This window comes from Meriones unguiculatus, chromosome 2 (assembly GCF_030254825.1).
Source record: "Meriones unguiculatus strain TT.TT164.6M chromosome 2, Bangor_MerUng_6.1, whole genome shotgun sequence".
Taxonomy (NCBI): domain Eukaryota; kingdom Metazoa; phylum Chordata; class Mammalia; order Rodentia; family Muridae; genus Meriones; species Meriones unguiculatus.
In genome coordinates, this window is record NC_083350.1 from 118226271 (window position 1) to 118240285 (window position 14015).

General features: G+C 36.4%; 1 protein-coding gene across 8 annotated transcripts in view; it reads right to left on the reverse strand.

Annotated features, from left to right (window-relative positions):
* Positions 1 to 14015, reverse strand: part of Nav3 (neuron navigator 3) — a 560089-nt gene that overhangs the window by 166218 nt on the left and 379856 nt on the right. For all 8 annotated transcript variants that reach the window (XM_060378026.1, XM_060378025.1, XM_060378030.1 and 5 more), the window contains 2 exons: positions 12794 to 13811; positions 2099 to 2214 (listed from right to left, as the gene is read on the reverse strand). In XM_060378026.1, the coding sequence (XP_060234009.1) occupies positions 2099 to 2214; positions 12794 to 13811 (1134 nt within the window). The remainder of the gene's footprint in view (positions 1 to 2098; positions 2215 to 12793; positions 13812 to 14015) is intronic.

A 14015-nucleotide genomic window follows, 5' to 3' on the forward strand; every position in this document is an offset into this window, starting at 1 on the left:
AATAAGGAGAGTACTGTACATAGAGGAAACTTTGACCACTAAAAATAGGGACTTACAGGGTTGCAAAGATGGTTTAGTGGTTAAGAGCACTGGCTGACCTTTATGAGACCAGGAGTGTTCAACTCCAATTCCTCGTTTGACCGCTGTTACTTCAGCCCTAGGAAATTCATTGTCCTTTTCTGGGCCCCATGGTCACCAGTGACACATATCATATACAGAAATACATGATGACTAAAACAACCATTAATATAAAATAACATTTTTAAACCTAAAGAATAGGTTTCATGACAATGGTGTTGTGGAGAAGTTATATTTCCTGATGATACTCAGGTCTAGACTCTGACTATGGGAATGTATAGCACAGGAGGGATTGTGAGACAAGGTCGCTGGAAAAGTCGAGAGTGTTGGGAGAGCCATTTATTCAAACCCTTAAAATGCCAAAGATCAAAGCAAGGGTTGCACTGGAGAAAGAGACAGTGATTGGTCGTAACACTAATTTTAAACAGATAATGGTAAAAGTGACATAATAGCACAGAACTCATTTCAGTATCTAATTTCTGTTTCTTTTACTTCTTCAAATTTGTGACCCACATAAAGAACTCATTACTTCTACAAAATACTATCCCTTCAATTAAGTCCACTGTATTATTATACTAATATCTGGTTTATATTTCATTTTAAATGTTCTATTAAAACACCAGGACATTAATCAGGAATATTAATTAGAGATATGAAAAATAATTAAATGTAGACAGAATAAGAATCTTTAAAAACTAAGTATGGATTATTTATTCCATCAGAACTGCTCATTGATGACTTTAGAAAATAATGTTCCTTTGTGAAACTCAAAATGATTACAATTTAAATTCTCAGGTTCACTTGCAAGTATAGATTGGGGTGCTTATGCTTCATAGGAATAATGCGGAAGCTCATGCACATCTGTCTGGTATAGCAATTAAAGCTTCCTCAAGCCCCAGTTTATAAAATATTTGTCACAGAACAGGGACACAGCATCATCTCGACACTTCTCTGAAATGTCTGAGGTCTATAAATACCATCAACAAAGTCATATGTTCACATCAAAATTTTTCCACCTTCCCTGCACTGGCCCTGTGATGTATTTGCTATCTGAAATCACAGATGCCTAATGATATCACTGATTTTCATTCCAAAAGTTACTCCTGGAGTGTTATTTTGTCATTGCTGTCACCATTCAGTGACAGGTATGTCAAGAAGGGTTCATGCTTGCTGAATTAAATTTCATGGCTATCAAAGTGTAGACATTTCTTAATCTCCCCTGTTATGGTTACTTTCTTGATCCTCAGAACAGGACTTAGAGGCCTTGAAGTAATACAGAAATTTTCAAATATTAAAATGTTCCTTATGTCTTTGCCTTTGGACTTAGCAGTGAACTATGAAGACTAATCCAGAGATTTATTTAAAAAACAAATACACCCATGTTTGCAAGTCTATCAAAATTTCTTAAGTTTTCTTTCTCCAACTCATTAATTAGTAAGTATGAATATATTATACATAATAAATTATATTAAAGCCTTTCTATATATCCCTAGGCCTGTAGGAATTACTGGGAAAAATACCAGCCTCAAGCTGAGAATCCCTTTCATACAATTAAAAATCTGATTACTGTACCTGGAAGATTTGTAATTTTCCTTATATTACCTACATATATACAATGAAATATCTCCTAAGTAGATTTTTTTCCAAGATATGCAACGGAGAAATGTAAACAGCACAGAATTAAGCATAATCAGGCATAAACTCTAAAATAACACTCAATCTTTAGTGTATCTCTAATCTCCGTCTACATCCAACGACGACCCTACTAACCATAAAAGTTTGACTAAAAGGCAAAACGACTAAACCAAATTATATTCTCAGGTTCCGAATGAACTACCATTCTTGTCTCTTCAAAATCATCTTAACAAGAACAAACGAATATGTGAAAAACTCTGAAGCATGAAATACACAGACTTCAGTTTTGCCAAAACCAGAGAGCAAATGTGACCTAATAACATAGACTTCCAGGGAGATTATGAAAACTCAGAGGCTTGACCTTCCCGTGAATGAGCTTACTTACCAGATATCTCTTCTAGGCACTGCTTAGCTGTCTTACTGTATGAGGAGTCCATCTTTGTGGGGCTGGTACAGGGGTCAGAAGTTGGTAAAGAGGTGCCTTCATTTTCTGAATGTGCTCTGAAGTTAACCAAGAAGACAGGCAGAGACAAACAGCTGTAGTCACTAATGGCTCATCAAATTAGTCCTTTAGTGCATTAAAAGTTTTTCATCAAGGTTGATAACTTTTTCTTGACACTGGGATGCTTCACAGATATATAGCTGTATGAGAATTTTGGAACTTGTTTTATATACACCACCTAAGTATTAATGAGGTTTTGCATCAGATCTCCTCGATTTTTCTTTGCTTGACAGTTTGTATCTATTAATAGTTGATTGTATTGGGTATGGGGGCAAAAGAAACAAGAGTGTGTCTATTTTATAGAACATCTGGCTATATAATGCTTTTGTAATTGTAGTAAAGCTTTGAAACCACATCTGAAACTCTTTTTAATGCCTACCTTATAAAACACATACTAAAATATAATGCATAACAATAAGTAACAAATAGGCAGTGAGCTATAAACGTAACTATAATGATTCAGTTACTAAGGATTCTGGAAAATTAAAGCCAGCCAGAAACAGACACTTTCACTGATTGTTTATATATTTGTATGCATGTAAAGAGTGTACAGGGGTTATGTAGTTAACAAGTAAAGGATTGTCTAATAAAATGGAAAGCAGCCAATAAACAAACCATACACTTCTCATATCCCAACCATTCTTTACACAGTTCTATCCTCTATGCACAGGTGAACATTCTAGGGATCTCTTGACACAGACACAAAATGTAACAGATTTGATTCAAAAGCTCCTGTATGAGAAAGTCACAGCATGAGACACTGAGACACAGGAGTCAAGCTGACTCAGCACTGTGAGCTGCTGGCCTGTGTTCTCTGCAGAGGTTCCACTTGCCTTACTTAAAATTCCATTTACAGTACAGAGTCTGAACCATGGCAAGTCATCCATAATTATTTCTCACTTTAAGAACATTTATAGAAATATTTGACTGTAAAATAGCACTTCAGTACCCTTTTCAGTCACTTTAAATTAATCTATGACCTATATTCTAAATCTTGATTTTGAGACAAATAAAATGAGAGGACTGATGATAGAACTAGTTGACACTTACCCAATATCTTGGAGCAGGGTTTGTAATCTCAGTATTTCAGAGGTAAAGACAAGACATCAAAAGTCTGTGATATTTTGGTGAGACTAAAGTAAACTAGTAGGAGGAGAGAGAGGAAATTTTCGGAGAGGAAAGAAGGAATGGGGAGATGTTTCAATCTATAAAAAGCTGGCCACACAAGTATGACTTGTTTTTGGATCCACAGCACCTACATAAATATCTAGTCGCAGTGATGCCTATAGTTCTAGGACAAAGAAGTCAGAGAAAGGCAGATCATTGGAGCTCATTGGACAGCCAGTGCAGCTAAATTGGGAGACCTCCATGTTCAGTTGGAGATGCTGCCTCAAAAAAGAAAGTGTACAGCAACCAAGTACCTGACATTAACATCTGGTCTCAATTTGAAGGCATCCCCTGCACTTATGTATACGGTGGATGAATATGTATTTATACTTCACACATATGTACCATCACATGTGCGTGTATGTACATACACATATGCACACATGATATACAACTGGTATTTAATTGGTAGATATAAAAATTGAAAGAGCTCATTATGACTTTTAAGAAAGAATTTAAAGCTGCTGAATTCTTGGTTATATGTGCATATATGTGAAATGATATTTAAAACAGAGACAAACCAAGAATCGTACCCTCCTGGCTTCTTCTTTGCCTCTTTTGTCTGAATAAGGAGGCAAAAATCTTCTCAAGTTTTCTAAGGCTTCTCATTACTTGTTGAACAAGTTTAAATGGTGAGCATGGAGGTACTCCCGAGTCCCTGAAGAAAGCTACCTGGCTGCTGTCCAAGCAATGTCAATAAAGCACCCTGCCTCAGCAAGCTGGCTTTGAGCCAAGAATGGCTTAAAAATCATGCAGGTTCAGCATTGAGGGACTCATCTCCCAGAAGCTGAGTTACCTTATGTGTTTACTGAAATGACTGCCTAAAGCCCAATGCTAGCTGTTTCTTATTACATCAACACCGATAGCTGTCACAGGAGGCAGAATATGTGATCACAACAGTTATAAAATCATCCAGGAGGTGCCTCAGGGAAAATCTGAATGGGACATAATATCTAGAATGTCATGAGAGTAGGGATTTTGCCCTACTCAAGAACAGATTGTAGAAAGCATGTCAAAACTGGCTGTGGGTAACTTCCTCACTTCCCGAGACTGATTGTTCAGCTCTGTTGGCTAGGCCTCCATCGTCCTTTGTCTGAGACACTTATAAAGTATGTTAGCCCTTCTGATTGTTCAATGCTAAGACTTTCCATTTTATTGTGGTAGTGCGGGAGTACATACTTCTGGCCAATTACTTTTTTGTATCTTTTTAGTTTAAGGCACATGAGAATATTATTTATTTTCTAGTTCTTTGGTGGATATGCTATGGCATTCTTTATATGAGTCATTTACAGCAGAAATTAGATGGAAACAGATTAATCATTTAAAAGGATCACAAGACACTAAACTTCATACCATTTTCAAATGAACTTTGAAATCCTTGTTGGTTTATGTTCAGAAGTGGGTCAAGTCATATATCTCAATTCCATGTATTTTACAAAAATGGCAAATATATGGGCCTTTTTTATTTACAAAAGTAGTGGTATCAGATTTTAGCTCTACTGGGATATAATCCATGCTAATTAGTAAAGTGTTATCTTATATACAAATAATCAAAGAAATTTGGCAAGATTCTTGATAATTTCCAATGGTCTCTATTTTTGTGACTATTATATGCCAGTGAAATGAAATATTTTAACCATACCATGAAGATTTCAAAAATACTCACAGACACAATTCGCAGGACAAAGTGAGTATTGCAGGGCCTCCTTCACAGTTCCATACAAACTGACGTGATGATGATACACATTATATGTACCTACTGAAACCATGACATGTAACTTGGGAAGTACTGTTTATATAGAGTTTTATGCAACAGGTGTTGTTCTAGTGCAATATCTATGCACCAACACTCAACCTCATACCAATATTTCAAGGTAGTTGCTGCAGGCAAATTATAGTTTCTAGTTGTCTGACCATGGGCCCAGATAATAATTGAACTAAGCTGCCTGTAAATGGTGAACTATCAGTTACTACTATGACAATTTTACTACATTTATAACCCATGAAACAAAATCATACTCTATTAGTTCTTACTGGACACTCAGTATTTTATTTCAACTTCCCTTTGCTAGTAGATAGTTCAGTCCAAAAGAGACAATATTGAATGTGACAGCATCAACTGATATTTTATTGGCCATTTAAAAATGTTGATATCACATAACAAGTACTATCAAGTTTGAAATTTTATAAAAGTGAGTACTTTTATACTGACCTAAATTTAACAGTGCATAATCTGTGATGTAAATGAATATGTATATTCATACCCACGTATGTCAGTTTTGACCATTTGAAAAAACCTATAAGCAGTAACATGGTTATAAATAAAATTCTCCATGGAAAGAAACCAGGGCTCACTAAATAACAGATGAAACTAATTTAGGAAAAGTACAAGATGAGCCAAAAACACATTAAGACACTAAGAAAGGGAATCTCAAAGAATGTTAATGCTTGTAAAAGGTCATACAAAGTAGTCTTAAGAATCTTTCTGTGTCATAGTTACAGAAATTTTAAATATCAAAGTAAATTGTGGTGGCAATTGATCATAACTCACAAAACAAAATTGGACTTTATTAGTCCTTACAGTCTGAATGAATGACTAGATAACAGAGAGAGACTGCTTTCTCAAATCATGAAGTAAATACAGAAGAAAAAAATGAAGTTATAAAATAATTTATCATTAGAATGTAATTTTAATTCAGACAAGGAAAGTCAATGGAAGCTAGAAGTTTTGAGTGAATGTAAATTAAGAATAAAAAATTTACTACAGTTTTAAAATATCTTCTTCCACAGGTGCTTATTAAATATAAGTGGAATTAATTTTAAACTAGAATATATTAGATTAAAGAAGCAAATAAATCTTATGCCAGAATGATTGAAAAATATAAACATTCATAGAACACAATACCTTTAGAGGAAGCAATGGGATGAACATATCATTACTTATGTGACTCTGCGGGAAAGTAAGTCCATTTGTCTCATGATGGGCAAATATCAGATAAAAGGAAAAAAATTGAAAATTGGCCTTCAAAATATTGATGTCATAAAAATCAATGAGAGACCAAAGAAGAGACTGAAGGCTACTAGGAAGATGTAACTACTAGGAAGAATATTAGATTTAAATTACTTAAAGTAGTATTTTTGGAAATTAATAAAATTAAACAATGCTTTTAGGTATTATGATATATACATATATGTGTATATATATATATGTATGGTGTTGGCAACATTGCTAAATTTATGGGTTTTTTTCAGAATATCAGAAAGCAAAATTCAAAAGCCGAATACAAAAAAGGTTGCTCATACACACTTATAATTAGAAAACATTAACTTAAAGCAGGATTCACACAATAGTCCTTCTTCCAGCAGAATGTCTATATTTTAGCTTTAAAATACTGCAGTATGAGTGCATTTAAACTACTCCTCAGAGCACAAAAATACATCAAGCCTAGCAAAAGGCAGGCTTGCAAGACAAGAACTCAATAATCTTTAGTGAGTGCTGATGGCCAATTATGCTCAGTTCACAGAAACTACAATTGCAGTATAATCTACAGGAGTTGCTTGAGGGTATGCAATGCTTTATCAGAAGGATGGCTCTGTGTTCCATGTTTCAGTCTTTGTAAACTCACAGACCCTCCTATTCAATTTATTGTTCAACAACTAACCTAAGCTTCAAACTCTGGGAGTAAGTACTTTAAAAACCAATATCTTGCTTTTTTTTCCCCCCTTCAGAATCCAGCACATTCAAGCATTCAAGTGACAATTTTCCCTTTCCCTTCCTAGGAGAATCTGTACACAAACTTAGGACTCAAATCTTTTATAACAGTCTATGATGCTGTTTCAAAGAAGATACAGTCTTACATCAAAAGGAAAAAAATGCTTAAAATCATATCTCATTGACCTAATTTTATATATAGAGAGAGAGTTGCAGAGGCATACAACTTATATTTAATTAATACGTTTACAACACTTGGTGACTTTCTTTCTTTTTTTTTTTTTTTTTTTTTTTTTTTCGTTAGTCATGTTTTGCTTGCTAGTCTAAGGGATATTTTTCTCTCCTTAAAATTGCTCAGGCAGCCCCTGCCTAAACTTCTTTGCTTGTAGGAGCCTGCATTATATTTATCACATCATTTTATTGACATTTACTATAAATGGAAAAAAGTAAAGAGACAATGTAGAATTCAAAACAGTTCATGAGAAAGGCTAACAGTTGTTTCAAATTTTTGCTTTTGACTCATAATATGTGCAAGTGTTATTTTTCCTGAATTAACTAATGTTTTCACTATTTTTTCTCTACATAATTTTGCAAATGTGGGGAACATAGGTGCAATGCAATATATTCAAAAGGAATGGACAAAAAAATAAATAGTATGTGATAACTCCCTTTTGTCTAATGTCTGTCAAATTATCATTTCACAATCTCCTAGATGTTTCTGTGGGCACATTAACACTTATAATGGCAGGCTTTTCTAATTTCAAATAGCTTTAATTGTTGAGAGCCTCTTCTGTGGAACTCAGTATCTTCTGTTAAATTCTCCATCTTTTAATATTGGTTATTTCTGCTCATTAAGTGAATAAAGATCATAATAAGTTTAAAATACTCATTACTTTGTGGGGATAATTGAGTTCCAAAAGTTATGTAAAATATGTTGTACTGCATTAGCCGTTAGAGTGGATGAAATCCTTTAACAGTCATAACCTAACATTGCATTTACGGAATTCCGAATGTGAAGTTGATTAGCAAGAGTGTTATGAAGTACACATCAGTGTTTTACTAGGGATGGTAATTGAATAAGTGTCCGGATTAGAGTTTGTCAACTTGACACAAACCACAGTCATTTGGGAAGAAGGAACCTCAGTGAAAAAAAATACATATATACCCTCCAGACTGGACTACAGGCAAGCCTGTGTGGACTTTTATCGATTAATGATTGACCTGGGAGGGCCATCACATGGGGGGAATGCCACTCATTGGCAGGTGAATCGGAGCTGTATAAAGCAGCAGGGTAGGCCAGACAGGAGGAGTTAGGTAGTAAGGCATGTTCCTACATGGTTTGTACTTCAGTTCCTGCCTGCAGGTTCCTACACTCCTTGATCCCCAGCTCTGAATTTCTCAGTGATAAGACTATTACTTGGAAGTGAAAAAATGAGATAAACCCTTTTCCTTCTTACATTGGTTTCGGTCATGGGGTTTTATCGCAGCAATAACTCAGTCCCTAATAAAGGCCTACATAACCCTGAGAAAAGGAAAATAAATCTCCCTCAGTCCAATGATCTTCCAATTCTGTGTAGGTTATGTAACTATGTTTAAATATTATATAAAAGTATATGTTCATCATGTGCAAGTTACCTGTTATGTAAATTTATACCAGTTAATAAAAATTCACTATTTCTTATTATAAATGATTTTGGGTATGTACATTTTATTTTAGTCAATGCTGGCCATAGTCTCGCAGGCTCCTAACTTCCCATTTAAGTATTGTGATCATCAAGTGCTCACCAACAAGCCCCATCTACAGGTGACTGAGAAATTTGCAAATGTATTACTGACATTTTCCTAGCCTGAACTTCCTGGTACTAATCCCCATCCTTTCCACATTGCCGCAAGAACTGACAAACAGAAGAGAGCATGTCCCTGTGTTCCAGCACAACGAACAGGAAATGTGTGCATTCGGTCAGAATTTGTTTCACAGGCTAATATTGCAGGCTCTGTGATTTTCTGAGATCATTACTTTTCTGAATTTAAACGACTTCTCCATGTCTGATAAATAGGGATACTATCATCACCCATTTGTGGCAAAGTTTATGTCAGGAAATTAATACCACTATTGCAACATGGACTATTTCAGTAGGCAAGCACTTAACAGATGATATTTTAAAAGATACTACCATTATAAGGTCATAAATCATGAGTGTTATCATCTCAGAAATTAACAACCATGTCAAGGGGGTTTTCAGGAAGGATTCTTAAGTGAGAGGAATAGTTAAGATGAGGGAGGACATGTGGTTCTATGCACAAAGTGCCATGAACTGGGAATACAGTCATCTCACACTCACGTGGGAAAGTATGAGTATTTAAAACTCTGACTTTAGAGGACATAATTTTATCATTTATAAAATTTTGTGATACTATTTCACGGTTGTGTCATATAGAGAGTGCAATGAGTTGCATTAGTTTTATTTATTTTAACTATTTTATATTATTGATGATAGCCTAAGTATAGTTATTGCCTTTCATGGTAACTTTTTTACATGATATTGCTTTCTTCAATTTTTTAAAACAGCCATTTTTCATCAATCACAGTTTAAAAGATCTGGAGAAGATCTGTGTAATACATGACAAATGTTATTAGCATAGTATAAATATCAACCCAATCTTGAAACGAGTCATATTGAGGTAGCTCCGATTATTTCATCTCCATTTTGCATACTGGAAAATTGAAGTTCAAAATCTTTATGTATGTTACTGGAAGTCACATGACCAATCATTGATGGCAAGCAACGCAGCTCTCAGAGCCATGGCCTCAAGACTGTGTCTACTCCCTGTACCCCTAGCCAGGGGGTTATAAAATTTACTTTGAAGGGAAAAATGGAAGTTCTAAAGTGTACAGAGAATGTTTGGGTGGCATGCCATAGCAACAAGAGCTGCCTGTTAATCTGTGCTTTTTCCTCAGTGCTGTACACAAGTGCAATGGAATATTATTCAAGTATAAAAAAGGAGAAAGCTTGACATTTCAGATGCCAGAAATACAAGAAGGTAGAGAAAAATAAGCCAGATACAGGAAAAAAAAATCCCTACATTTTAGTTGTTAAAAAAAAAAAAACAAAAGGTGTTCCCACAGAGTAGTTATCACAAAGTAGTCATATGTTTGTGGCAATGATTAGAAGGGATGGTTTTGGGAATTATTGTTCAGAGACACAACATTTCTCTTTGATAGGAGAAATAAGCTTACGAGATTTCTAGATTTAGTACAAGGTGGTGACTCCATGTGGTAATAATAGATTGCATGTAAAATCCTGTAGAGGGAGTATGACATAAATGGTAACTATGTGCACAAACACATATGTTAATTGGCTGTACCTGATCATTCCATATGTAAAGCGATCATATGCTTGGAAATTGTATGTAATTTTATGTAACAATTTTAAAAGTTAAGGAATTATGACCAGAGTATTGAGTCTATTATAGATAAATTTAGTATCAACAAAAAGTTACCTTCAATTTTAATGAAGATTAAGAGTGATGAATCACACTGGGCATGGTAGCACACAACTTTAATCCTAGCCTGCCCTCCAGAATGAGTTCTGGGACAGCCACTGATACAAAGGGGGTGGGGGGGGGAGTGTGGAATCAAAAAACATTATATTTTCAAATGGAATCCACTAAATTTTTATTTGCTGAATATTTTATCGCAATAAACAAACAAAATAAGTGAAAAAAAAGCTGAAAGCAAAAAAACAAAAAAAAAGCAAAAAGCTGATTGAATAGGTAATGCAGATATTCATTTTCATTGACGGTTCGTATTTGATATAAAAATGAGTGATGTCTTTGCAAAATATATCTGAAACACACAGACGTTCTGACTATGATATATTTAAAGCTTCATGCTTTTCTTATATCATTAAAATGTGGATTTTGATTTGGGTATCTTAATTTCTGATTAGCCAGTTGGGGACTTTGGAAGGAGGAACAATAGATTCCTGATCCAGGCACAATGGCTTTGATGCACTGTGACTCAAGTCAGAAAGGCAATAATTACCAGGAATGTTGCATGCACCCCTTCCAATCAAATGTAACAATTAGGATGAGTTTATAGAGCTGCAAAGAAAGTATTTAGGTTCTTTCAAAGGAAAAATAAAAAATTATAATTCTTGGCTTTATTTTTTTAAAGCCGTACATTCAATACATTAATAAATATTTCACTGCAGCCTTGGCCCTGTGATAATGATAGAAAGTCTTGCTTCCTGTTCTTAAAATGTCTTACATGCTTTAAATCTGACAACCTCCCAAACAGATATGAACAAAGCAGACATTATTCTTCCCTTGGTCAGATCTTTATTCAGCAGACAGTGAGTTTAACTAGACCTATTCTAATGACTGTCAGAGCTCTAACTGATGAGGCAAATCATAGCACAAGAAAAATGGGCTACTTTGGTAACTGTGTAGTAGTATGTATATGTTTGTAGATATCATATATAATTGTGTATTGATATGTACAGGTTAAAATAGATGCCCCAAATACAAAACTGCAAAATATGAACATGCTAATTATATTATTTTTATCTACAAGCTTATATTTAGTAGCAGGAATTTAATATAACATTTCTTTTTGAATGTTATACCTTATAAAAACACTTAGCGATTTACACTAGGCTAGAGTGTATAACAAATAAATCCATTACCTTTGTTCTTATTTTAATCTCTACTAACAGGTGGAAGAAATAAGACTAGGAAGTTTTAAGTAACTTGTCTAAAGTCATGAGCTGGTAAATGGTAAATCTGGGCATTCAGTACACATGTGTCTGCTCTCAGGGCCAAGCTCTTTAACCATTATGATATACTTTATCCTAAACATGACAACAAAACAATTGACTGTCAGTGCCTTAAATCTGAGAATTCTTTTAAGAGACAGCTTGTGCTTACAGCAGTCGCTAGGTGCCAGCGGTAACAAGTTAGTATGCTAAAGAACTGAACTTGAGACAATCATGGCACCGCGATTCCATTTTGCCCTTAACAAGATGTAGGTTGATTTAAGGCCTCAGCTTCTGAGAGAATAGGAGCTGAATAAGAAGGTTTCCCGAGACTGTACTTTAGCACTGAATTCTAGTCCTGTAGCTTCAAAGATAAATGTTCTCTGGAGGCGCAAGTTTACTGTGTAATTCAAATGCCGATTTCTGCACTTTTCATATCTGGTTACAATCCTTGTTCTGAGAAGCTCCTGTCTTAATGCTGTGTAAACACTGCTCCCCAATTGTCCTTTGTTATGCCAATAAGCAGCTTACAGCGAATCAATGAGCAGGGAAGAGAATAGGGCTGGACTTCCTGCTAGCCAAGGGAAGGAGGAGTTAGAAGAGGAAGTAGGGGATTCAGCCTTGGGACATGTCAGGAAAGGCCAGGTGAGAGAGCTCAGCAAAAAAAGCCTGTATAGTGCAAGGATCTCTGGGTTGCACACTGGGAGGAAACCAGATTAGGTTACAGGGTTAAGAATAGGGTAAAAACTGCTCAGTTATTATGCTGTGAAGCTTATTATTGAACAAATATTAAGGAGTATGATAGCCACGCTAAGAGAGAAACTGAGAAACAAACACAGTTTTATGAAAATAAGGTTCACAGTTCTCAAATGCCCATCTAACTTAGTGCTACGTGTGTAAATATGAAGATGAATGAGCACAGGGCTACGGAAGCCACCTCACCTGTAAATGAATGGAGCCACCGTGGCAGTGTTGGGATGGATATGCTGCTGCTGAGGGAGCTGGACAGCTCCATTGCTGGGGCTCTGTCCACTGCTGTGTGCCAGCTGCATAGCACAGGAGCTAGAGGAAGATGTGTGGCCAGCGTCCCTCCCCTCCTGAGTAGCAGAGAGGCTGGGCGCGCTTGTTTTCTCTGAGGCCTTTGGGAGGGCCTGAGAAGGGCTTCCCTTGGTAGTCCTGAATTTCTCAGACTCTTTGCTTGCTGCACTGCTGGGTGAAATAGTTTGCTTTGCAGTGGGCACCTTTGAGCCTGGCTTTGGGATCCCACTGGACGATGGAATTAAGCTTTCTTTCTTGGCTGCTGCGGTCTTACTGCCCTTTGGGATCAAGCTTGCGATTTTAGAGGTCTTCTTCGGAGCTGTCTCCGTCACCTGGTCCTTCTCTTCCTTTCCTGACTTTTCAGCACAGGCTTTATTCTTGTCCCTGTTCTTTTCCTCCTTTTCTTTTGGCTGCAACAAAGACTTTTTATTGCTGAAATTTTTACTTCCTGCTTTTGGAGGTGCTAATTTAGGTGACACTTTGGGACTGCTGTTCGTTGAGCCACCACTATTCAGACCACTGCCAAAACCTTCCATTTCTCCAGATTCAGAAAAGGCATCATCTTCCTTCCCAACATCACTAGGTCCTGAACTGGAAGTCTGAGGGGGGCGCAACGCAGTCCGGGCGTTAACCAGCTTGAATTTTTCGAGCATAGATTTCTGTCCCGATGGAGCACTTTTGACCCCTTCTGTGACAGGGGGCTTCAGTCTGTCTGAAGATGGAGTGGGAGAGGTGGCTGGGCTTGGCTGCTTCACGGTCAGCATGGTAGAGGTGGCGCTGTGCTTGACATTCATGGACTTGCTGCGCCACGGCTTGCTGGCACTTGGGGAAGGGATAGCAGAGACTGGGGGTTGCCCAGCAGTGCTGGGAGGCTGTGTGTTTCCATTTATACCTGAAGATGGTTGAGGTCCTTTGGAGGAATCTGTAAATGTTTAAGAAAAAAAAAAAAAAGATTTAGATATAAAATGTGTGTGTTGTGTGTCTGTGTGTAGACTTGTGCATGTGAATGCAGGTATCAGCAGAGGCCAGAAGAGGTCATCAGGTTCACTGGGATCCCTGTCTCCTACAAGAGCTTTTTGCACTCTTGGCCACTGAGTCGCCTCCCTAGCCCCACTTATTTCTTAAT